This window comes from Passer montanus, unplaced genomic scaffold (genome assembly GCF_014805655.1).
Source record: "Passer montanus isolate IOZ18808 unplaced genomic scaffold, ASM1480565v1 scaffold119, whole genome shotgun sequence".
In the NCBI taxonomy this organism is placed as follows: domain Eukaryota; kingdom Metazoa; phylum Chordata; class Aves; order Passeriformes; family Passeridae; genus Passer; species Passer montanus.
Genome location: NW_024358611.1, coordinates 1,115,662 through 1,142,616, shown reverse-complemented (window position 1 = coordinate 1,142,616; position 26,955 = coordinate 1,115,662). Strand labels below are relative to the sequence as shown.

The following is a 26,955-nucleotide window of genomic DNA, read 5'->3' as shown; positions in this document are numbered from 1 at the left end:
GCTTCTCTCTTTCACCTTCTCCTCCTTCTCCTCCTTCTCCTCCTTTTCCTCCTTTTCCTCCTTCTCCTCCTTCTCCTCCTTCTCCTTCTCCTTCTCCTTCTCCTTCTCCTTCTCCTTCTCCTTCTCCTTCTTCTCCTCCTCACAGCCAGTCCATAATTATATAAAAGCAAATTAAATGCGAAGAGGAGCCGTTGTGAAAGAGAGCATCAAAGATTTTCACTTAAAGCAAAGGGAGATGGATACTGTTAGGAAGGCAGTGTGTTTAAAAATCAAATCAAGTCTCTCCTGGCTCATCGAGTCTGTGGGAGCGTGGCTCGTCACAGGAAGGGGCCAGTTCTGCCTTTAAGCAGGGACAAGTATCAGCTGCATCCCTGAGGGATGCACGCTGAAAAAACAACCCAGGGAAAGGCTTAAAAGCCCAGGTACAGCCCCTGCTGATGTGTCCAGGCTCCAGCTGCTTCTATACATCCCCACAGACTCCTATGGATTCATTTAGTGCCAGAAAAGGTCAGTTCACCATTTCCTGTGGCATACATCCCTCCTCCAAGCCCCAGCCCTCCCTGCTCTTTAGGTTGTAATGCCAAGCCCAGGTTTCATTTCTCCCCTAACAGGTGAACTTCTATTTAAGGAGCTTTAGAAAGGGAATTATTGGAATGGCTAGCTGGAGGTTTTGCTTTTGTCTCCTAATTCCTGTGTTAAGAGAGCTGTTGAGGAAAGAAGAGTGAACACATTGGGGGTCTTTACTCAGACCTAGAGCATCTCCTTCAAAGTATTTCTGCCACACAGCATAGTAGAAAGGGCTGATCTTGGAAGGATGAGTAGGAAGTGATATAACCAGGATAATGCTTAATTTCCTGGGTTTCAATCTATTGGGTGGGTGAAAGAAAGAAAAAACTCATCATGCCTTGCAAGAACTAATTGACCATGAGAGATGTGAGATGTGATGGTTGGGTGGGATCTGAGTCTGTTGTTCCTTCAGCACTCAAAGAACAGAGGAGTTTCACCCAAAAATGAAAATGTCCAGCAGCAGAAGTGCTGGAGCTGGAATTTGAGGCCAAGCCTCAGTAAAGCTTGGGACAAGACTCAAGCTGGGATTTCATGAGAGTCAGGATTCATTCCTTCATCATATCCCCAGCACAAGGCAGAGCAGATCCCAGCTTAGCTCCTCTTGTCTGAGGAACAACAGAAAAGAGCACAGAGAGAAAAGAGGTGAGAACTCTGTGAACTCCATCAGCTGGGCAGTGGAAGGTGAATGCTGAGAGCCTGAGCTGGAATTCTTTGGTTGGTGGAAACCAAACAAATGGAACAACATCAGGAATATCCATGTGGAAGGAGCTGGTGTTGTTAGGCAGGCCCTCTGTGCAGGATTTATCTGCTACAACCGCAGCTGGATGGGCCCAAAACAGAGTCAAGAGAAGGTGAGGGAATAAGGATGGATCCAACACGTGGAACAGCTCATGTCCAAAGCAGCTGAAGGAGGTGGGATGAGATTCTCAACAAGCAGCACCAGCACCAGCACCAGCATCTTTCTCCAGGGAATCTGATGCATTTATACCTACCACTGGGGTCAGGCTGAAGGTGGGGAAGGGATGCTGGAGAGGATGCAGCATTGCTCCTCAGTCAGCCTAACTGTGTCTGAGGTTTAGGAGAGGATAAAAGGGTGTCCATCTCTCAGACTCCTGGGCAGCAATGGCCAGAGGACTTCCCATGGACTTAAATCAAGTGTTTGCAGGGGAAAACATAGCATTAACAACAGAAAAGACTCAGCAACACTGATACTCATTCCATAATCACTCACAGCTGATAATCCACGTCACTCCTTTGCAGAACAAACCATCCTTAACCCCCTTCACCCCACAGAGGTGCCACTTCCTCTGCTCCAAGTGGGAAGGAGCAGATCAAACCAGCTTAAAGGAGATACCCAACCTCTAGGTAGACAGGGAGGTGAGAGGGATTCCAGATTTTCTGGCATAAATCTCCTCTTAAAGAGGTTTGCTTCCACTTAATTTTTTAATTTTTTTTTTACGTGGCTTCTTTACAACTTAATGAGATTTAGCAGAAGCCCCAACATCCTTCCACTTGTCACAAGTTCTTTACACAAAGATTTCTGCCTGTATGAGGCTGCAGTTTTCAGCACAGAGTCTCTCTCTCCCTCCACAAAAAGCCACATCTCTCCACAGATGCTGTGTCCATCTCCTTGATAACCCTACAGCTGATCTGAGAGAGATTAGCAACATAAGCCTCCCTTTTGCAAGGTCCTTCCAGAGTCTCTGGGATTTTGGGAGGTGTGTGCACTCTCCACAGCCCTCAAAAGTAGGCTGAAGCTGCTCATGTATTTAAGGAAAAACAACATTAACTTAGGAGTTTGGGGGGTCATTTTATTTAAGCAGAGTGATACAAATTAAGCATTAAAATGGATTTCAGCCATCTCAGCTACAGATGTGTGCTGGTTGCAGAGTTATCCTGGTGGAGTTTGCAAATCATCTTGTCCCTCTCAAAGTGAAGTCCTATTTTTTTTATCATGTTCTCCCTTGTCTGCGCCATGTCTAGGGACCATTTAAAATCATTTATGATTCCTTTTTGCAAGGGCAAACTAAAGATCATTTTTCCTGTCACTTAGTTTAGAAGACTCAGCTGGTCAACTGAGTTAGAAAGGGACCCTCAGCCTGTGGTTGTTCAAAAATGTGAGTTTCAAGTGACATCAACACTGGCCTGAACGTAAATGAGGAGACTAAAATCCTCAGGTCTCCAGTGAAAGTGAAAAAAAGACTCGTTTCAAGTGACATCAACACTGGCCTGAACATAATGAGAGTTGAAATGTCATCCTTTTCACCACTTGAAGGAGCACTTAAAGTTAGTGCAAGACCCTTCATGCTGGCCTGGGCCAAACAGGTGTGCCCAAATTGTTCAAACAGGAATCCAAACCCCAAACCCAATCTCTGCAACCTCACAACACAAAATTTTCCCCATTTATGCAGAGCCCCACAACCTGATAAATAAACCAGAATTCGTTCTACACAGGGACCAGATCCCATGGGGATCAGTGCAGAATTCAATATGGCATCTGCAGATTCGGTGTGGGAAAATCCTATTTCTGCAAAGCAGAAATCCTCTTCCTGACTGGTGCATTTTTCCTGAGATCCACCAAGGGAACTTCACTGTATGATTAAAGAAGTCTTTGCCTTATGAAGTCCTCAGTAACAGGAGATGGGGTGGGGACAAGGTCTACCAGAGCCACACTCTGGGCTTTGGCTCAGGTTCTGAGACAGATCATGAGGAAAAAGAGATTCTACAACTTTGCCCAAAGGCAGATTTTCTTTTTTCCTTTTTTCTCATGTCATTCCTTGGGGATTAAAAGTAGTGAGAGATGTCCATCACCCAGGCCTGGTTTCCTGTGACAGAAGAAGCACAAGGAGAAAAGCAGTTTCTCTTTGCCATGTGGGAAAGAGACCCCACCAGTCGTGTTCTTGCTGGGCAGGGAGGATCTGGGATGACCTGCCCTGAAAATTTGTCCTGTCTCCACCACAGTTTCCCTTTAAATGTTCACCATCAGCCCAAGGAGGCCCAGATAGCTCTGAACTCATAAGCAACTCGCCTGGGAGGCCACTCATATGACTCCAGTGCTCTGCCAGACTGGGGCATATGGCTCTGTTCCTGCCTTCCCCTCCTTCCCACCAAAGCCGGATGACAGGGAGCAATTTGGTGCCCTGCTGGAAAGGAGCCGCTGGTCCCTGGCCAATTCCCAGCAGCATCAAAAAGCCATCTCCACAGTTGGCAGTGGCACTGAGGACGCCTTGCTCTGGCATGCTGAGAGCAGACCAAGCCTGAAGGAACGCTGGCATGGGACAGCTTGTCCCATCATCAGCCGTATTGTCCCAGTGCGGTGGGATCCAGGAGCCTTCAGAGCCAGGGACAGCTATTTTTTCTTTTTCCAACGGGATTTGGAGCCAGCCCAAAGAGAGAACGTCATCCCTTCGCCCATCCCCACCTGCAGCTTCTCTGTCCACCACCTTGCCATGTCTCTGGCTCTTATTTTTGGAGTGCTGATAAAAACCCCGTCTGTTCCGTACCACGTGTCGCCGTCACACACAGGACACGGCACAGCCAGGAAAGATGAGTCACCATTCACGGGACAGAGCTGGCACGGGGCCAGTGCTGCCAATTTTAGGCTTTGTCAGACTGTGGTAATCACTGGGAAGGGGTTACATCATCAGAGCACTACAACAGCATTAGCTCATGCTGTTCCCAGGAGCTGGGGGCCAGCCAGGAAACTGAGGCATGGAGAGAAGTTTGGGATCTTGTCAAGCAGATTCCAGGCAGGAAATTCAGACTTTTTTGGGTAACTCCATGCTGCAGGCTTTCTGGAGATACGCTTCTCATGGGAGGTTTGGGATAAGAGCATAGAAAAAGCTGCTGTTGGTTAGTGAAATTCAATTCTTTTTAGCTTCAGGTTGCTCTAGTGCGGGATTCTTGTCAGGCATTTAGGAGAGCATGGATAAACAGGGAGCACATAGGCTCTGGGATGTGCAGAAAAACATGGAAATTATGCCATGTAGGCTCTGGCTTGTGCAAAGAAACATAGAAAAGGTGCCACGTGGGCTCTGGGATGTGCAAAAAAACATGGAAAAGATGCCCTGCTGAGCAGGGACTACTCTGTGCTTCTACCCCTGATGGAGGTGGAGCAGTTCAGGTTGATGCAACTCAAAATTGTTGAGTTTTGAAGGAAAGAATTGTCTCACTTCAGAAACTATTAATTGTTTTTTAATGATTAGCTTGGGGTGACAGTTCTAAGTCTGGGCATGCAGCAAAATTACTGAGTCAGTAGAAATCTCCTGAAATTACTTTTGTCCTAATTGGCATTTTATCAGCCTCATGCTCTCAGTGCCCTCAGAACACCCGTGTCTTCACACTGAGGGTCACTGAGGGGACAGCCACCAGGCACAGGAGCCCCTTCCTGATGTACATCAAGGTCCCAAAAATGTTTGCAGAAGGCAAAATGACCCAGGAGATAAGCCAGGATGAGCATGACTTAATGTGTGGACGCCAAGCTGTGACCTGCTACCTATCACATAGGTCCTTGCAGAGTGTACAAAACGTGGGAAGCAGAGGGAGAAAGAGTTTCCTGCTGTTATCCTTGGGAATCAGTGTCCCTGCTGCCTTCAGTACCCCACAGTGAGACAGCACCAGCTGCACCACATCCGTTTTTGCCACTTTGTCACTCCCCCTCACAGGAACACTCTGCCAGACTCGCCTCATTGATGCCAGCCCTGTGTACTCTCCAGGAATGTTGAGATGCTCCTTCTTTTCCAGAGACCAGTCCCCTCAGCTGGGATTATGCTGAGGCATTTCCACCAAAGGCACAATATCACAGGTTTACAAACCATAAGGTTACAAAATGTGCACTGCTGACACATCTCTGGATGGAGCCCTCTTTCTTGGCCAGTGAGTGTGATCCGAACTGGGTCCCTTCCTCTTTCCCATCAGGCCAAAATCATTCCCAGAGCCGGGATGAAGTTATTTCCCTAATTGCCTGCAGGTATTCTGCCTCCAGGCCAAGCCACAGACCAGAGGAGGTTTGCAGGATCCCTGTTTGGTGCTGTCACAGACCCTTTGGAGCATTGCCTTGGTGTTGTCTCATCCCCAAGGAACAGCCCATGGGAGATGTTTTCAGCAGGAAGTTCCCTCATGAAGCCCTGGCAGGAGATGTTGCTTCCCCATTCCTGGGACAAGTCTGTTGGGTTTCATCCCTGCTGATAAACCAAAACACATCAGAACATGAGCACAGCCACCAGATCTTGTTCATCCTCTGCTTCAATTATCAGCCCTTGGCACATTTTTAGCTCCTGGCAGCCAACACCAACCCAAACAATTCCCATGCTTGGCTCAGGTGATGGCAAGAACAATTCCCACCAAGCACTCTGGGCCACCCTGTTTTGAAGGCTGGGACAGAACCTAGCAGTCAACAGAATTAGGCTTGGCTTAGCTGCTGATTTCTGGGTGCAGGGTCCAAAGCTGCCCCAGATCTGTGCTAAAGAAAATGGGATCCTCATGGTCGCTCTCCAAAGCTGACAGTGGAACTCTTTGGGCTTTCCTTTCCAGCACTGAGGTGCTGCTCCTCTCTTTTTCAGACTATTTTAACCCCTACTTGCAGGATTACAGCATCCCTTCAACTTGTGGTTGGCAGGTTTACATCTTTCCCATTGGCTGCAGTCCTCATCCAAACTAAAACAGAAATTAAAAACAAAGGGAGTGACAGGATAGAGGTGCTGTAACAGATATCAGATTGCAGTGTTGAAATGCACATACATTGTAAATGTTTGTGGAGTCCTGCTGTTTCATGCCAACCATCCCTACTCATAGAAATGGGTGGGAAAAGATTTTATGCTAAATGGAGCCATGTGTTGGGTTTTTTCAGCAAAACAGGTTTGGATTTTTTTCACCATTCCAGTAGTTCATTTAGGTGTGTTTCTCCTCTAAGGGTTCCTAACAGTAGAGTTCAAATATCATTAGGTCTGAAAAATCTCAGTGTAGGAGGCTCCTTCTGGTATTTTCAGGATTCAAACTGGAAGGAGCTCTGCTGGATTTGATACACTCAAAAATCTTAGCAAAGAATTGGCCACTAGAAATTGTAACTAAAGTGCCCTTCAAAAAGAACCAGCTGTTGAATGTGAAATGTGATTATTTTCCTCCAAGAATAATCCCTCTTGGATTTTGTCATCTTATTCTTACCAGTTGAAGTAACCATGTTTGGGGTGGGGTTTTTGTACCTGTTTTTCTAGAAAGACTACTTTAATTAGCAAAGGGACAAAAACTAAGTTCTCAGCAGGAAATAGCAATGGAAGTTTCTAGAGATGGTTGTGCTCCTGTCAGGTTGAAACAGGTTTGTGTGACTCCACTGCCTACAAAGAGGGATTTTGCTCTGTTTGCACAGAGTTAAATCCTGTCCTTGCTGGAGGTGTTGTCAGAATCTCCTGGTGGATCATTTCCAATGAAACCTCTTGGGGTCTCTCAAGGAACTTCACATCCTCTCGTCGGTGGCTGTTCACTTTTAGGGGCTCAGGTGGGGTCTTTTTCAGTGTCATTCTGAGACAGCACTTAAAGGCTTCAGATTAACATGGATTTAACTCAAAAGTCTTTATAATTACAGTGATGACTGTGCAGAGGGCACCTCGGCCTGAAAAGAATGGCAATTCACGCAGCTTTTGACAAAAATAGACACGAAGAGCAGTTCTCATGCTCTATTTCCAAACAAGCTAATCTGTGCCCGGGAAATCCTGGCTGCTGCTTTCCCAGCACATTTCTAATGCAGAATTAACCCAGGTGATTGGTGCCTGGAGGGATTTAGACCAAGCTCAGGACAGACTATCTCTCCTTCATGTGTGTGGCTCATTAGAAGACAGAGATGCACATAGTTGTTGGTTCTGAGTGTCTCTATCAGCTGCAGTGCCATACCTGTCCACCTGAGAGTCAGGGATCTGTGGAATTAATGATCTCCAGAGGATGCACTGGGAAAAAGTGAATTTGGGCATGGTGGGAAGATCCTAGAGAGTTTTTGGCACTTGAGTCCCTGCTGCTGCAATGTGGGTTACTGGTTCACATGAACCCAAATTTATGTGACAACAGCAGCTCTTCTAATTGCAGGCACCATCCATGCAGCCCCACACTGATATTGAAAACACAACCAGTAGGATTAATAAGAATTCTGATTCCAAAAATCACAAAGGAAAGAACTGTTCTTCATGAACACCCTCAAAGCAGCCTCTGCTGAAGTGGGGATTCTTTCAGTGAAAAAAAAATTGCTTTTGTGGAAAGGAAAACAGTTAATTTTTTCCATTTAATTTTCTTAACATTTAGGGGAAGCATCAAAACGGAAGGACCATTTCAAAATAAATAGTGTTGTGTTATAAATACTTTTATATAATTTATGCCATACCAACAGGAACTCCAAAAGTAAGACTGTGTGTGTCTCTCTGTTCCCTGATTGCCTCCAGCTTCTTTCGGACTGAGCCAAATCACCAAACTCACTCCAAATTCCTGAATGGATTTCTTACACATCTGCCATGCATTGTTCCCCCTGAAAAGTGAGTTTGTGTGCTGTCATTTCCTTGAACTCTACCATTAGAGTCCCACCAGAGGCTCTGGTGGCTGGGTGGAGATGTTGCAGAAGAAGCTGCCCTGCAGAATGCAGGATTTGTCTCTAGCAATGGATTCAGGCTGACATTTTCCTCAGGCATAATTTTGGGAGCATAGCTGACACCAGATTCCTGAAAGCATTACCCTATCCTGATAAAACAACATTTTTTTCTGGCAGAAAGCTGTGCCCACATCTGTATTACACATTACCCAAGCTCTACCTGCCATGCCTGGGCTCCCCAGAGCTGTCCAGACACAGCAGCCACCTGGACTAATTTATTCTGCCCAGCCTGAAAAATCTGATAATATAAGAAGTTTTATCTCCAGGCATTGAGGAGTTGAGCCAAAGGTCTTCCACATTATTTTTAACAGGGTGAAAAGATTATACTACCATGGTTGTGATAAACAGAAGACTGTGATCAGATTTTGTCTATACCTGTAACACAAACTGTGTTGGAGGCCAAGCACTGGCACTCAGGTGTTTGTGTTAAATTGGTCTCTGGTAGAGTTTTGCCTGCCAGCCCTTTCCCAAAGCTTTCTCAGGCATGAGAAAACAAATTCACATAGTCCAGGAACTATTCCTATTGGGCAGAGTGGATACAATCCTGATTGATTTTAACAGGACAGACATGGCAGATTATTCTGCCAGCTGGACTCAGGGTCTATAAATAATTCTGTTTCTCATTTGGGGTTCAGATACCACCACCAGGTTCTCTTCCCATGTATCCTTCTCCTCTCTGCTGGTTTTTATGAGCCAGTCTGTGGTAACAATTTACCACACAGCATCAAAGACCTCAGTTAGAATCCAAGTGAGCTGAGGCTTTTTTGTGGACCTCTGCTTATACAGGGACTGAGATTTGCCCCAGTTGCTGTCAGTACAGCTCTGAAGAGCTTCTTTTCCTACATAAATAGGTAAAACCTGAGATACTTGCAGTCAGCATCCTGGAAAAGGGGCAAGGCTATCATGGAAAGCAAAAATCTTGAATGAATTTTCATGTTGATGAGGGCTGTGCACACACAGGCCTGTTGGAGACAAGCCTTCTTCTCAGTGATGTAACAGAGGGATGTTGTCTTTCTCCTGCCCCTTGAGGATGTTGGTAACTCTGTCTGGCTGTTCTAGGATGTCCTCTGGCTGACCATGGCACCCTTCTCACATCAGGAGGGGGCTGGGGGCTTGTTTTTCCTGCTTGGCCTTCAGTGGTATAAATTCATTGTGTTGTGTCACTTGAATACGCCCACATCATGTTGGGTCTGTCAGCTTCTGCTCTGCAGGAGCCACTGTGAGCTATTCTGCTCATCCTGGAGCCAGGAACAGGTTTCAGCAATCCTCCTTTCTCCTCTCTTCTCCTCGCTGAGATTCAGTGTTCCCCTATGAGCTCTTGTGGGGAGTTGGTGGATGCCAAACCTCTGTTATCTATTATTCATCTCACCATGTTCTTCTTTGGTTATTTCAATTTGAACCCCATCCCTGAAAGTGCTCAGGGCCAGGCTGGATGGGATCTGAGCCACCTGGGAGAGTGAAAGATGTCTATCCATGGTAGGGGGTTGGAATGAGATGAGCTTTAAGGATCCTTCCCTCTCAAACCATTCCATGATTCACCAGGAAGAGTCAATGGAGAGACAGAATGCTGTCCAGACAGCTCATCCCGTGTCTCAGACAGCATTCCTGGTGTGAAATAAACACTGAGGCACGTGATGGACAGGGCATCTTCGTACAGAGGGTTTTAGAACAGCGAGGAAGCTTTGCCAATCCTGATGTGGTGGGCGATGGCCAACATTTTGAGCAGGAGGCTGACACTTCACTGAGGTTATTCAAGGACAAGCCCAAACTGAGGGTGGATTATCCCATCTCTGCTTGGCCCGGGGTGCTCATGCCTCCCACAGCAGGATCAGTCTCTGGCTTGCATCCAGGAGGAGATACAAGACTCGATGGCTGCAGGCTTGGAGCTGGTTTGGAGTGCCCAAGTTCACAGAGAACATGAATAGGAGGAGACACGACAGAAGCAGCAGAGATAATGAGAGCACAGATCAGATGAGTGTGGCCAGTCACCTCTTCCTGCAGCAGGGAAAAGGGACACTGGGGACAGCTGAAAGGCAGCAGGATGAAAGGGCAGGAAAGCAAGGCCTTTGGAAACACAATCCCTGGTGACCCCGTGGGCTCTTCCTCTAAGGAGGGATTCAGCTTTTCTGGGGTCACCAAGGACATCTTAATTTAGCAAAAGGAAAAGGGTTCAGGAAGCAGCATTTCAGGACATGAGCCTGACTTTAACTCTCGAGGGGTGGGAGGGCAACTCTCCATGTGAATGAGCTTTTGTGGAGTTGCCTTGGCATGGATTTTCTCTCAGAGAAAGGTTTGGGAACATGGATGTGCCTCTGGTGTAATGTGCAAGAGCTCTCCTTGTGCCAGCTTGGACATGGACTATCCTGTACAGAAACTCAGCACAAGCCTTGTGAGGGATTCCAGTTGGATTTGGTGGTCAAAGTCTTTCTTGTTATCCAGACCTACCTGGAAATCTGTCCCTGAAAGGAGTTACCTCTGTGTCCTGCCTTTGCCAGTCATCAGCAGTTTTCTGTTTCTCATGGAATGGTGATGCTGTGTCCAGGTGAGCTGGATCCTGGAGAATGGGGATGTGATAGCCCTTGGAGGAAGATCCCAGAGGATCTCCCTAGCAAGGAGCAGGTGCTGAGGATGTGAAACTCACCCCTCACCTAATGAAACCAAAACATTTCTGTGAGAAAAGAGCAAAGGACAGACACTGGTGTGATATCTCTTCCCAGTCTCCCCAGTGTCAAGATCTGCATTTTCATCCCTGGTAATTCCAGCTCTTAGTAGAGCACAGAGGTGTCACATAAATGGGAGGAGGCCATTCCTGGGTCAGACTTTTCCATCATGTTTACAATAGGTGGAATAGTTCCCATCTGCCATCCTGGGCTGGTGGCACACTGGAGAAACTGTTTAAGGAAGTGTCCTGAAATCCAGTGAGGAAAATGAACAGCAAGATGGTCAGTGCAGCCCTTTATTATTTATATACTAGCAATGTTCCATATTTTTCCATGTTATAAAGAGGGAAAAATAAAGGGGAAAAGACACAAATCATTCCCTTCTCTGATGCGAAAGAATTAAGACAGATCAAGCATCAAAATCCATCAGGAAACAATGAAAATCAGACCTGGGGTCTCATTCTGACCCCTTTTACTCTGACACAAACAAATTAAATCAGATTAAAAAATGAGGGAGATTGACTCTCAGGCCCTGTTGTTACAAAAGCAGGATCTGCCTTGATCGCTTTTGTGTATAAATGCATTTTCACTCTGTGTGCATCAAAATGAAAGCCTGTTCCTCATCTCCTACTGAGCTTCAGGGAGGAACGTGCCACCCAAAGGGGAAAACAGAATAACAGGGTTCACAGCACAGGGGCCTGAGCAGCCAGTGAGGGATGGGGATGAACTGAGACGTGGCACTTGGCATTAAGCAAGAGCTGCCTCTGCACAGGGGCTGAGGGAAGGTTTCGTGTCATGCTCAATATTTGCCATCCCGCTCACCCGGGAGAAATGTTGGTATCTTCCCATTTTGTTTTAGTGGAGTCTTAAGGAGAATTAATGTCAAAAAAGAAATAGAGCACTGTTCAGGCATCATTTTCAGCGTTAAAGGGGCAGGCACCACAGGAAATACTCAGGGAATGTGCTACAGCAACTGCATCCAAATTATGGGCAGCCAACGACCTGCAGCTGGATTTGTGAAGAAAACTGTACCTACCCCTAGTGAAAATCCTCTCTCCTCAGCTGGACAACACTGAGTAAGGTCAAAATGGGTGTATTGTTCATTTTAAATATTCATTCATGTGTGTGTGTGTGTGTGTGTGATTTTTTTCCATTAGAATGGTTGTAAAACCCTTCATAGCAGGAATAGGCCAGATAGACAGGGATGGCTTTCCTTGCACTGTTTTTGTTCCCAGGTTTAAAAGCAGCAATGGCAATTTCAGCGGAGTCATTGCTTTGATTCTTTCATGTGGATGGGTTTGTTTTTTTTTTTCCAAAGAGCCTTTTCACAAATCAGAGATGACCTTTTCTTTTTCTGGACTATGGGTAGAAACCAGAGAAGGAAAACCAAACCAGAATGAAATTCAGGGTGTTCCTGTGAGCTTCTGCAGTTTCCCTTCAACTCAGAGTGGTTCAGGCTTCTCTCCTCTGGTATCAGATCACTGTCTGCATTGTACTCAAGTCCACTCATGTTTTCATGATCCAAAGAAAAAGCTCTTGTTTCCCTTTCTCAGAGAATCTATTCCTTGGTCTGACATTCTCAGAAATTTAACTTTTATACACCTGCCTTAATTCCCACTGCTTTCTCATCTCTCTGTGCCGTTTTCTGTTGCACAGCCTCTGTGCCACACAGGTTTATCATTGAAGAGGGATCATGAGCTCTTTTGAGAAAGGCAGCATTTTTTTGAGTCTCAGCTGGTGTCGTTTGAAATGCCCTGAGTGCCTTCCTTCACCCCAGCTCCCAGTTCAGAAATGTTCTTGTCCTCTGCATGCAAGTTTGTCACATCTTCCAGCTCCACATGGTGGTCTGGAATATCCTAAAGCATCTCAAACATTGCTGGATTCCCACCTGTGATGGTTGCACTAAGCTTTGATCCTCCTCTGAGCAAACAGACATCATTTAACCAAGGACACCCTGGGGTGAGTCTCTACAGTAGGAGCTGAATCCTGTCTGAAATGTCTTGTCAAGCACACTGTGATGTGAAGGAGAACTACTCCCTGGTTTAGCTTGGATTTTATATGAGATCTTGGGTAAATCCTTCAAATCTTGGTGCTTCATCTGTCAAATGGGACATTACAGAGCTCTGCCTTCTCATGTTGAATGTAGGTGAGCAGATGTCTCACTACAAGGGCTTCAGGGTTCATCCCTAAAGGAATCTGGGGGGTTATTTCTTGTGCTCTGTCATCCAAGACACAGGGACTTGACTCCTTGATGGTGCTGAGTTTGGTCTGTGACTTTGGCCTCTGCCTTCCTAGGGCAGAGAGGTTTTAGGAGAATCCCAGTCTGTGCCAGTCTGACTCGTTGTGGGCAGGTGGGATACAGATCCAGAGCTGCAGCCACAAGGCTTCCAGCCCCACAGGAGCTGATTTGCTCCTGCCTCAAGAATGCCTGCAGAGATGGGGTTGTGCATGTGGGGATGTTCCACTCCCAAGGCTGAGAACAGAGTGGGAGGAGTGGGAGTGGGCTTTTTTGGAAGTGACTTCAGTGTTTATCCAACCTCATCCCTTTGATAAACAAACATTGGAAGGGAATTGAAACTTACTCATGCTCCATGAAGGTGCATCAGTTACCACGTGCAAGAGTCAGAATCAAAATAAAAAATTACTGCTCATGTGATCCAACTCTTCAGGACTTTTTGTTTTAGTTATAATGGAAGAGATGCTAAAGTTGATTAGACATAATATCTGGAGAAATTGAGAGGAACAACAGGGATTATTTATCCCATAGTCTGTGAGAATTGTAAACTGTATGAAGATGCCATGGACTAGAAGTCACAGGGAATGTTGGGAATGCAAAACTTGTGGTCAAGATGACAAAAGTGCTGTGTCATTTAAGTCTGTATGAAAGAGCTAGGGAATAGTCTTGTGGCAGTAAGAGTGATGTAAAAGTCTTTACATTACTCCATAGTTCCTGCTGACATCCACCCACAGATCTCCCCCCTCACACCCAGGTCCAGATCCTGCTCATCACCAGGGTGCCAAAATTCACATTCAACACAAGGCTTGTGAACTTTTAAACAACAGCAAAAATATGTCAAGCTGCCCAAAGATCCTTCATTGCCTCCCTCAGATCTTGGTGCAGATGAAGAGACAATGAGCTGTTCTGTATGGGGGGGCTCATCCCGCCTGACTGCTGGTGCTCGCACGTCCCCTGGCAAGGGATGGAGTCAGACACCTTGGGAGCATGAGTCAACCCCTCCCTGTCCCACACACGGATGTCAGGACAGGCTGAATCACTTTCTGGGGGTGTCTGCCTCTCTCTGCTGGCTGGAGGAGACGTTCAGATGACTGTCAGCAGCCCGGGTGCCGTGCGAGTGACTCAACACATGCACTCTGAGCAATTTACAGCAAAGGCTGTGATTAGTGGAGGGTTCTGCCCTGAAAACATTAGGTAAAGCCTTTATGTGCAAACTGGGGGATTGTTTTGGGTGTATTTTATTCCTCTCTCTTTTCTAGAATAAATGAGCCCAATAGAAACATTTTTAATCCAGGGTGACACATCTGTCTCCTGTGGGTTGGTGCTGCTTGAATTTCCTCATACAGGTACAGCTAATGTTGTACAAGATTCTAGCAAAACAGCACTAAAATAAGGCAATAAATGACATACTTTTTTCTGCTAATCATGGAAAGTTTTAAAACTGAATAGCCAAGAGGTAGTGCAACAAACAGTACTTATACACATAGCAAAACTTTGTGCCATGACTCATCCTTCCAAAACTGTTAATAAAGTTAACCAAAAATGTAACTCATCTTGTAGGTTAAAAATTAATCTAATCTACATCTGCTTGAGTATGAGGCTGTTCATATTTAGGAGTTTCCATCCATTATAGGGAGAGACTGGGGGAGCTGGGCCTGTTCAGTCTGGAGAAGACTGAGGGGGGATCTCAATAATCTACATGAATACCTCCAAGGGGTGTCAGAGGATGGTGCCAGACTCTTTGCAGAGGTGCTCACTGACAGGATGAGGAGCAGTGGCCATAAAATAAACCACAAGAAGTTCCACCTGAACATGAAAAAGAACTTCTTTACACTGAGGGTGGCAGAGCACTGGAACAGCTGCCCAGGGAGAGCATGGATTTCCCTCTCTGGAGACATTCCAAACCCACCTGGATGTGTTCCTGTGCCACCTGCTCCAGGTGATCCTACCTTGGCAGAGTGATTGGATGATCTCCAGGGCTTCCTTCCAACTCCAGCCATTCTGTGAGTCTGTGGCTGGAATCCCCAAGTCCTATGTGCAAGTGTTTCTTAGTGAGGACTTAGAACTTGGGGAAAATAGTGATTTTCTTAAAGCTTCCCTCTTGGATAGGGCCACTGCTCTCACTGCTTTGCTGTTTGCTGTTTTTTAAAGTTCAGTCTGAAATTTGAATGCATATTTGAGCCCAAAGAGAAGGGATTCAGAGGTAAACTTGAGCTGATGAAAAGGTGTTATTTTGGTGGACTTTGCAGGCTGTGAGAATTCCAGCTAGGGCAGGCTGTGAGAATTCCAACTATCTGTCATCCTTCCTGGCCTTCTTCTCCATCATCTCTCCTCCAGACACAGATGGGTTGGAAGGAGGGAAATCTAACCCAGCCACACTGTGGGGTGGGCTCCTCAAAACCAAGATAAATTCTACAGAGTGAGGTCTCAGGAGTCAGTGGACCTTATTTGCATTCCCATGGAAGCAAGGCTCCTGTGAGCAGAGAGAATTAAAAACAGGAGAAGAAAAAATTTAGGTTTTTCAGGCATTTTACCTTTTTTACTCTGAGTGGCTGCAGCAAGATGTTCCTTGGATTTTTCTTAAAAAAGTAGAAGCCAAGTAAGATCTGGACCTATCACTCTGTTACACGTCAGAGATGGAGGGGCATTTCTCACTCTTTTGCTTGGAACCAGTAGCAGTTTTGCCTTTGGACTTTAAAGGTGATGTTCCCAGATAAATCTTTGCTAAGGCCCAATCCAACCATAGCTACCAAATTGTTGAGCTTCCCAAATATGGATTTTGGTCCATCATCTGTTGCCTCACCTGCAGAACAGTTGTCCAGTGAGCAGCAGTGGGGGCAAAGGAATAAGATGCCAGCAGCTCCTTCTTTTCCTAGGAATCTGTCAATTAGTTTTTATTTTGATGTTTTGCTCCATGAGTTGTTCAATCTACCCTTGTGATAATCAATGGAATTATATTTTTAAAAGCCTCTCAAGTGTGGTGGGGCCACTATTTTATCTTCTGGAGGAAATAAATTGCTTAAGTGTTGGTTGGGGTGGAGAATAAGCCCAGGTCCCTTTGGAATATCATGAGGTGTTCTGCCCCATGTCAGGGTGCAGTGGGATGTTTTGGGAGCTGAAGGTGACCTCAGTACAGGCTGTGCCCCCCCTGACATGACTGTGACTTGGATTTGTGCTCCAGCCAGTAGACAAGACTGGAGAAGAGCTATCTCCAGTAGAGGTCTTGGGTCCATCCCAGAAACAAAGCGGGGGATTTGCTGGAGAGATCAGATCCTTTGTTTTGGTAATCTTTCAAGGGTATTGATGAGTCTTGATGCTCCCTGGATTTAGGTGTTTATCTGCATGGGACAAAACCCATGTTTTTCCAAAAGGCAAATGCAAATGGGGATTCCTGAGTAAGGCAGAATCAATGGGAATGTTGCTGAAATAAAAGTATTTTAGAATAAAAAAGAATCCAAGCAGTTGCAGGGAATACAGGTGTCCTGCTCTTGCCGTGGTGCATTCCAAGAGAGATTCTGCTCTCCAAGAAAGCAACTTTCACACTTGGGCTTCAGCATTTAGATGGGATCTGGATTTCAAACTCTCAAATGTGGATCCAGTCAGAATGAGCACAGAGGCTGTTCCCTAGTGGAACTGCCAGGGTGGGGTGGCCAATTCAGTGGCTCAAGAGGATAAGGACAAGGAGTCAGAGAACTCCTGAATACGGCACCATTTCCAATTCCCACACTGATATCTCTGTATTTCTCTCCTCCAGACTGTAAGGACAACCTGACGTGAGTTGAACCTTCAGGCTCCAGAGCCTGCCCCAGATGCAATAATTTAGTGAGCAGATGATGTTTTCCACCAAAGCTCCTGTCTAACTCAGTGGATCTGTGTGTCTTCCGGCAGGTGTGTCCTCTGTGGCCTCCCTGATGTCCCTGGCTTGGGTGCTAGCCTCCTATCACAAGCTTCTTCGGGACTCTAGGGACGACAAGAAGAGTATGAGCTACAGAGGGGCCCTCATCCATCTCTTCTGGCGCCTCTTCACCATCTCATCCCGAGTTATTTCTTTTGCTCTCTTTGCTTCCATCTTCCAGCTCTACTTTGGGATCTTTGTAGTGGTCCATTGGTGTGCCATGGCTTTCTGGATCATCCATGGTGGGACAGATTTCTGCATGTCTAAGTGGGAGGAGATCCTCTTCAACATGGTGGTAGGGATTGTGTACATTTTCTGCTGGTTTAATGTCAAGGAAGGGCGGACTCGATACCGAATGTTTGCGTATTACACGGTGGTCCTGACGGAGAACGCTGCCTTGACGCTCCTTTGGTATTTTTACAGAGATCCTGACACCACTGACTCCTATGCCGTGCCAGCACTGTGTTGTGTCTTTCTTAGCTTTGCTGCTGGGATAGCTTTGATGCTGTTATATTATGGTGTGCTGCATCCCATGGGGCCAAGAGCTAAGATCTTTGCCAGCTCCTGTTGCGCCGAGCTGCTCTGGGGCATTCCTTTGCCCCCCGATGTTGAGCCCATGGCGCCCCAAACCCCTGGGTACCGGGGGGCCCAGGCTACGCCCACCAGAGCGGTCACGGAGCAACAGGAGGAACTCACAGCTGACACTTGCTTGCCCGTTTTCCAGGTGAGAGCAATGGTACCATCTACTCCATCTGGGCGACCCTACCCCCCCGAGGGGCCTCTCATTAAGATTGACATCCCAAGAAAAAGATATCCTGCCTGGGATGCTCATTTTGTAGACAGGAGGTTAAGAAGAACTATCAACATCCTCCAATATGTCACCCCCACAGCTGTAGGTATTAGGTATAGAGATGGACCTCTCTTATATGAGTTGCTACAATATGAATCTTCACTTTAAAGCTCCTTAAAGCAAAAGTAAAAGAGGGGACCTTATTTTTGTTTACGGTAAACACAGATCATGAAACAAACACAAACCTTCAGATAAGCTTTCTTTCTGGTTGCTGTATGTATAAAAAAAAAAGATATTCTCTATGTTTTGTAAGTAAAAACAAAAAGAAAAACTTTTCTTTTGTTTTTTACACACAAGAAACAGTATTTCAACTTCCACACCTAGGATTCACAGGTGGAGAAGAAGGCATCTCCACATCAGTTTTATACCGTACACCAAGTGTAGAACATTATTTATGGGATTGGTGCTGATTGAAAAATAAAAAAAAAAAAACAAACAAACAAACCTACAACTGCCTTATGCCCTTAGGTGCTGAGTTTCATTAAGTACTGTCACCTTTCTCATGCAAAACTCTTTGATGATTATATGCCAGGAAAAAAAACAAAAGAAAAACCAACCATCCAACTGAAATGCAAACTTTAAAATTAAAAAAAAAAAAAAAAAAATTAACAACAACAACAAAAAGAGAGAAATGTATGAAAAAAAAAATAGTCCTGTTGCTCATATTGGATATAGCAGAAAAAACCCTCCAAATGTCTGCCAGGAAAAAAAACAAAAGAAAAACCAACCATCCAACTGAAATGCAAACTTTAAAATTTTAAAAAAAAAAAAATTAACAACAACAACAAAAAGAGAGAAATGTATGAAAAAAAAAATAGTCCTGTTGCTCATATTTGATTTAGCAGAAAAAACCCTCCAAATGTCTAAAGATAAGAAAGAAAAGATAAGAAAGCAAAGCCAAGACAACCCCAATGGAGTTTGATTTTTCCAACAGCTGAAATACAAAATCAGGTCTGTAAGATAATTTGGCAAGGAATTTATAACACCATTGGGCCAAGCCTTGACCGAGTCGTGTTATAAAGGTGACCCCACCTTGGGACTGTTTTCCTCGTGGAAATGGATCCTGTACAAAGGTGGGATTGTACCATATCAGTGTGAAAATACAGGATCTGATCTTGTTCCCAACAGTGCTCGTGCTAAAGCCCCACTGTCTCCAGTGGAGCAAATACCAACAGTGTGAGCCCAGAATAAGGTCTGCCACCTTGATTTCTGGAAAATGTGAAATTATCAAAGTTATAAACCAAAAATGCGATCTGAAAGTACATTTCCACATATCTAATAATTATTCAGTAATAATAAAACTCAGCATGGTAGCAAAAAGCGAGTCAATTTAAAGGCACAATACTTGATCGGTGACTGGCAAAATAATTTGACCTACTGTATCATTTTAAGGCTGTGAAAGGCATACATGTATTATTTGTAATCTCGTGTAAGACCTGTCATGTCTCATTCAGTGCGAGCCTTAAAGTGATTGTAAAGCATCCTTTGTTCCATTTTGGGGATTTTTGGGTTTTGATTTTTTGTTTTGTTTCTGTTTTGTTTTTAAGGAAAACAAAACATGAAAAGTCGGGATTAAAAAAAACACAAAAAACACAAAAAACAAACAACAACAAAACAACCAACAAAACTTCTTCAAACGGTAATAACCTGTAAAACTGACTCACGTCTCGAGATGAATTTGGTGCTTTGTATTTCTGTTGATGTTGTTGTTGTGATTTAGCTGAGAAAATTCTTCGACTCGGTTACGTGTGGGGAACTGCTGATAAAAACTGTCTCGTGTCACCCTCTACTGTAAGTACATGGCGAGAAACAACAACCAGAGGAAACCCAAGAGCGTAGCGAGAGCGCCGTGGTTTAGCTTAGCCTTCCACCACCAGGAGATGCTGCCACCTCCGATGTTGGCAAAGCCCAGACGGTCCTGCCGAGGGCTGTGGGGTTGTCTTGACATTTTCAAATAACCCGCTCGGTGTCTGAACATTCTCATCTCTCTCGGATTCTGTTTCTGTGCTGGAATATCTTGGGGCTTTTTTTTTCGAGTTAAATCACCGGGTTTGCGTCTATCTGACACTCTTTTTCTGTTTCGAGAGTATTGCTCCTTTAAAGGAATATTCCCGTTTCAGGGCATCTTTTCAATCCCACCATCCCTCTACTTGGGAGGGGAAAAACAACAACAACAAAATGAGATATTTTTAAGTGAATGCTGTAGTATTTTCTGTGTGTAATTGCAATTTTTTATTCCAGAAATACTGTAACTGTCTAGGGTGCAAAACTCCCATGCTGACCTATTCTGATGAGAAGATCAGCATGGAGGGATATTTTTTAATTATGATTATGATTTTTTTTAATTTCAGGAATCAGTTGGTTTTTTTAATTATGATAGTGTTTAAAAAAACTAGTACCAATTTTATATAACAGTTTAAAGAAGCTGAATGCTTTCTTCGCCTGAATATACCTGAAGAGAAACATTTTTTTCAATCAGTGATCCTTTGCAGTGTTCTGAGAAAACGTTGGGGTTTCTTCAGTTGTTTCATTTTGTTTTGTAAAGGAAACTTTCAACTGGTGTCTGTCCCCTTCAAGGAGGACAGGGCTCCTTCACGCCAAACTATAGACACATGGCAAAGTTTATACAAAGCCAAATTGTCAGTGGTACTGTAATTCCCAGTCAAACTCCATTTCAGGCAGATGTTTCTGGGCTCTGATTACAACCAATGTGATGGTCACATTTTCATGCAAAGGGAGGGATTTGGTCTTGTCATCCCCTGTCTAACTCCCCAGTCCCTTGTTTGCTCTGCACATAAATACATATATAGTATATATACATGAACTGATATATATTTGTGAAAAGCTTTCATTTCCCTTTTCCATTGTCTGTGCCCCACAGCCAGTTCCTTCTCAAGTGTTCTACTAACATTTCACCCTGTTTCTCCCCTGATCAGTGTGCTGTCTCCATAAAAAGAGGTAATTTGTGAAGTGAACTCGCTGTCCCCACCCGCTGAGTCCTAAAAACATGGACGTGCCCATCTTCCAGCTACAGGCCTGCATTTCTCCTTCCAGAACTTTCTTTTGACTTGCCTTTAATGTTAACGTAGACTTATCTTGATCTAATTCCCCATGTAAAGGCTCCCCTTGGTCCTTGCATGAAGAGCTCTCCTCCTCACATTTGCATTTCCGTGGCAAAAGCATGAGAAAGGAATGGATGGCAAACAGCCCTGCTGTTCCCAAGGGACCATTTTTCCAGGAGGTGGCATTCTTGTTTTCAAAAGCACCCTAAGAAGGTCCTGCTCCCCAAACTCATCAACCCTGAGGTCTGGAAATGTGGTGCTGATCACTGACTCCATTGAACAGCCGGACCCTTCCCACCAGGACAGTGACAACGAGCCAAGGCACAGTCACCAGGTGCCAGGAGGAGGAGACCCTTCAGTGTTGCCTCTCATGAGCAACTCCAGCCTGCCTTCCCTCAGGAACGGGATCTTACTCCACACCACCACACCAACAGCCGTCGCCTCCGCCCTGTGCCGGGAGTGGAGGGGCAAAACACTCTGGAAGTGTCCTTACTTCTCAATGCAGTGCTAACTTCTCACAACCAAACCAGCTTAACCAAGGGCTTGACACGTCCCTGTTCCAAAGCCCTCCTCCTTCGTGGCTCGTAGTGTGGATAACAACAAAGGCAGGTGCCTCCACTGCGAGTTAAGACTGTTTCACTACTTGCATAAACTTTCTGCCTCTGCTTCTCCTTTCTTTGAATGATATCCATCAGCATCTTCATTTAGCAAAGGATTTCCAGGGAGAGCCTCTGTCATCCCTGAAGAACTATTTCTTTTTCCAGGACTTCATTACGGCCTTAACATAAAGCACGTGCTCTGCCACTACTCCCAACATGTTCCTGGTGGACAGTTTGGGGTGGTGACCATTTCCTTTTGGGATTACCTGTGATCTTGTTGCCAAACAGCGCCTTTTGCCAAGCCAAAAGCTCAGGGTGGAAAACTACCCCAGCCCTTTATTGGTACTAATCCCAGTGCTAAGAGTCTCATCCTCTCCTCCTATTTTATTTTTCTGCCCTTTGAATTTTTGGTGTGCACTTTTGCAGGATGGTCAGCAACTTCTTTTGGTTTCACTTTGATTTTAACTCCTCAGCTTTTGCCTGGTACCTTTTTTATGCCATATCCCACCTTCTGGCCAGAAGATACTGCATGAGGAGCTGTTCAAACCGCTGTGGAGAAGGTTGAGCCTGTATCTATTCACAAGATTGGTGGGCAAGTTCTCTGGCACATTTGTGGTGCTGGATTCACCCTGGGATCATCTAAACCAGCCAAGTGTGCCATGCCAGGGCAATGCCAAGGCACCAGGGCTCCACCATCCCGACTGTTATTGCTCAAACCTTCCCTGGCATGGTTTTGATCCACTCCAAGGAGTTCTGGGCTCAGGAACACCTTGCCCAGGCTTTGGCACCAGCCAGAGATCATCCCCAGTCGGCAGTTTGGATGCAGCTGCTCCATATCAGGGGTGGAAGTTTTTCGGAATCAGGATGGGGCCAGCACTACTCAGTTGACTTTGTGGCCAGAATGGATCCTGAAAGAGCTTAATTTCCTGATAAAGATGTAGCTCCATGCCACAGACCAGGATGCAGGAGGTGGTGGAGTACGTCAACTCCGAGCTGGCATTTTTCTGTTTTCTGCCTGATTCAATGGACAAGTTATTTTTCAGTTCACTTTGTTCCTTTTGCTGAGGTTGTTTTGCAAACTGCATCACTTTTATGGCTCGGATGTCAACCCATCCATCCCTCCATCCATGTCAGATGGATGGCATGTTTACTGTGATAGTGTTACACATCCATAGGCAGCTAATTCAGAGACAGGAATCATTCAGACCAGAGCAAATCAACGGTGGAAACACAGGAATTACAAGGTCCTTGCCCATGCCCTTGTCATGCTTTGCCACCCATACGAGGCATTTTTCATCTGCAGCTAATCCAACCTGAACTGTAGAAAAGGAGCCAATGGTGAATATTTATCACTCCAAAGTGCAAGCGAGACACCCATTTCAAGTGTAAATATATATATTTTCAGTGTTTGGGATTGGAGCTACTTCTCTGCTTCACCCCATCCTTTTGTGCACCTGCCAAAAGTCAGCAGTCATTTGCATGTATTTTTATTTCAAGCTGACTGGATGAAATGGCAAAATTAATTCCAAGCTTTAGTGAATTGTCTGCTAAAACCTGGCTCACGAGAGGAACATCACTATTGACTTTCAGAGTGCAACCACCCCGTGCTCTCTAGATATATTTTTGTACACACAAGATTCACTTCACAATTTATCCCACCCCTGGCCCTGCATGTCACACCTGTCACCTGCATACCTGCAGCATGACAAAACCTCCTAAAGAAAATGTGGTCTGAGGTTAGTCCAGCATGATTTCATTGAAGCTCAGAGGTGCTTTGAAAAGGAAAACTTACTACTGTGCATTTGCAAAACCTTTTAGTGCCTGCTTGCTGGGCAGCTTGGGCAGGAGACAATTTGGAAGCTGCCGGAGTCAGTGGAAATTTGTGGAGACAGACTTTCCTAGGATTTTTCCTTCTTTTACTGGGTTTGTTTTTCTCTGGGTTCTGCTCAGATCGAATGTGGTCCTGCAAAAGAAAACCCACCAGAAAACAAAAACCCAAATAACCATGACAAAATAAGGTCTATGTCAATCCCCACAGAAGCTGAGGTGGCTGATGTAGGATGGTAGGGATGATGTGAACTCTGTTGTGGACCCTTTGCATGCTGTTCTTTTGGCAGTTGTCTCAAGCCCTGGGGGCTTTGGGAATGGTGCTTTCCCAGGTTATGATTGCTGGTTTTATTTTTCCTTGAAGCTCAGGTGTATTCTGGTGCAGAGAATCTCAGCCTGGTTTGAACGAGGAGATTTGAGGCTATCCCAAATAGACGTGGGCAAACCTTTCACTGTGTGCAGAACGCATTTCCAGACCTTTGGGTACCGCTAGAGGTTGTTGCAATCCACTTAATTCTCCATGAGCACGTTCAGAATCGCTTCATTGTTCTGTTGTGTTTGAACTTGGGAATAATGGTGGTTACTCTTTCCTGTCGAGGTGTGATGTGAAGAAAGGGAGGAGTTTTCCTGCTGTGCTGGGTATTGCCTGTGTTCAACCCTTGTTCCTTACTTGAAGCTCAGACAGTGGGATAATGAGAAAAATGGGAAAATGAGATGACAGATCGCTGCATATGTTCCATTGGCTCTTCACTGATGAGGAGGGAGGCAACTGGTGACTATTAAAATAAATCTGCATAAACCATCTGGACCTCAATGTATATTCAGACATGCACAGAACCCAATTGGAAAGTGATGATGTTGATAAAATAATGTGGATAGCTTTTCCTGTCCTATATTAAGAACCTAAAAACCAAACCGAACCAAAACCAAGCCCTGCAAATGGAAAAAAATTATTTGACAGCAGAAACCTTCCTGTGCCCTCCCCATTCCTTTGGGACACATGCAGCAAGGCAACTGTTTGAAAGCCAGGCACTTTGTAATCCGCGGAGTTAATTGGATTTGTGCAATGCTGTGCTTGTCAGATGGTCTCTTACAGAGAGCGTAGGAAGTGGCCACGGTCTAAAAGTCATTGCAGATTTTTGGGTGACAGTACTCCTGGGTTTCGACCCCAGCTCTGCCACGAAGTTGCTGTGTAACCTTGGGCAAGTGATTTAACCTTTCTGTGCCTACAGTTTACCCATCTGTACATGGGTATAATAATATTTACCTACCTCACAGGGGTGTTGTGAGGCTTAAGTTAACGCGTGTGAGAGGTGCTGGAAGTGCGCCATGAAAATTTGATTCTTGCTGGGTTTGTGCTGTTGTGGGGGATGAGCAGTCAAGGGGTGGGTTACAACATGCAGAAGGAAAAACTGCTGGTCCATGTCTTGAGAAAGTGGTTTGAAGTCTTTTCTCTCCCCAAAAGCAAGGAACGGAGAAAATTGTGCGCCAACTGAACAGCCTTGCTTTCCTGGTCAAATGTAACAGCACTATTTGCAATATTATTTTCTTACACAACAGGTGACCTTTCCCTTTTCCTTGCTGTTTCTGAAAACTTGAAACTAAAGATGACAAAAGTATTTCTGAACCGAACAGATTACTGATGAATACTTGAATTTCTTTAAAAGTTGCTCTCATCAGCCACGGTTAAATGTGCACTAATCTTTCAGTCATCAGCTTCCATCTGAATACAGTGAAAAATTTGCTCACGCTGTTTTGGAATAGCCTGGACCTTATTTGGGAGGCTGGTATTGCTGAGGACTCTTGTAGGCATGGGAAAACTAGTGTCTCAACTGATAAACATGTGAAAAAATATCTTTTTTTCTTTCTGTTTTTGCCTTTTAAGTTCTTTGACTGCCTAAGACAGCACAATAATTGCAGTTTACTTGGTTGTACAGTAGCTTTTTTTTTTTTTTTTTGGTTTTTGAACTGTTTCCTTATGCAAAGGGCGAAGGTGGGATATGAAAGGATAAAATAGACCCAACGCTGCTCCCGTGCAACTCTTCCCGAAGTCCCTGCTTTCCTGGAGAAAAAACCTGTGCCAGACCTAGAGAGACCAGACCAGGCTGCCTTCACCATCCTCCTGCAGGCAAAACTTCCCTTGCCACCTGTGAGAGTTTTGGCTGTTGGTTCCATGTCCATCGAGGTGGATTCGTCCCTGGCTGAGCCCCAAGCCACGTGGGTGAAAGCCAGGATAACTTTCTTTAGAACGAGGGAAGGGATCCAGTTCATTGCTCCAAATGTCACCACTGGTCAGATGATTCAGAAGGGAAAAACATGTGATAGAAAGCCTGGGGTTTAGGGGTTTTTTTTGTCTTCTTTTATTGTCTAAATGTCCTGACCATTGTATGATGTCTCTTGTGGGAATGCAATGCCAGACAGGACTCCCTGCTCCCTTTGGAGAAGCTTTGTGAGGCCTGCTCATGCACTCCTTACTCAGGCAAATCTCCTGGGTTTTGTTGTTGGGTCTCCTTTTGTGTCCTGAGTAAGGACTGTGGAGTCTGGTCTGTTTGGGATTGCTGGGAGGTGTTTCAGGTGGCCATTGTCTTCTCTAGCCCAAGACTTGCCTTGAATGAAGCAAGAAGGAAGCTCTGGTCTGGTCTGCCACGTACCTTTCCTGTCCCTTCTCTGTATCCACCATGGGGAGGGAGTTCAAAATCTTCTGGCTACAGGGGCCAGGCTCTTCCACCTGAATTTCCAGGCAGCTGCACATCTTCCTGCTGGGACAGAGCAAATTTAGAAACCCCACTCCTGCAGATGGGCCGCCGCTCATCCGCATCGGCTTTGGGTCTGCTTCTTCCCCGTCCTTCTCCCCAGCTGTTTCTTTGCCCTGTTTTAAGCACTCAGTTTGGTGCATCTGGGTTCTTTTTACTTCTTCTGTTCAAAAAAAAAAAAAAAAAAAGATTGACGTTGGGAAAAAAACAGCAATGTAACTCCTTCGGTGCTATGCTAACTGCTTTGTTTGACCCAACCAAACGCTGGCCAACAAACAAATATTCCCTCTTTGTCCTAAAAAGCACCACACATCTGTGTCTTGAACAGGGATGGACTGAGAGGGCTGAGAGAGGGCAAGTGTGGTTTTGAAAGCAATTAAAGTCTCATGTGTATCTGGTAGAGTGAAAAGATGTAGGTGCAGACTGCTTTCAAAGCTCATTGTCGCCCACCTTGTGGAATTAAATAGGATATAGCCTATAAGGTATTGAGGGCATTATAATATATATATATATTTAAAAAAAAAAGACAAGAAGTTCACATTATTGATAAATCACCCTTTAATTCTCCTGAACTTGTGCTGTTTAACAGGGAAACCACCTGGTTGTTCTTGCACCCTGTTGTTTTGGTACGACCTACTTTGGCAGTGAGAGTAAAACAGCAGGAAGAGAGAGAATTCTTCCTACTATATATTAAGCCTGAAGTGAAGTGGGTGTCTATAAATTTTCAGGATTAAAGGGATTAATCAACATGTATGTCTGAGTCTATATCCCGAGTCCCGTGGAAATATAGGAGAGCATACATGCCATGTTACTGCAGCAGTATATATGTTTTAATATATATGAACACATTGTGAATTCCAAAGGGCTTTTTTGAGATGA

General features: G+C 45.1%; 1 protein-coding gene across 1 annotated transcript in view; it reads left to right on the top strand.

Annotated features, from left to right (window-relative positions):
- The window catches only part of XKR6 (XK related 6), a 168,299-nt gene extending 150,356 nt beyond the window's left edge, over positions 1-17,943 (top strand). Inside the window, exon 4 of the mRNA XM_039697634.1 lies at positions 16,979-17,943. Within this exon, the coding sequence (XP_039553568.1) occupies positions 16,979-17,943 (965 nt within the window). The remainder of the gene's footprint in view (positions 1-16,978) is intronic.
- The last annotated feature ends 9,012 nt before the right edge of the window (positions 17,944-26,955 follow it).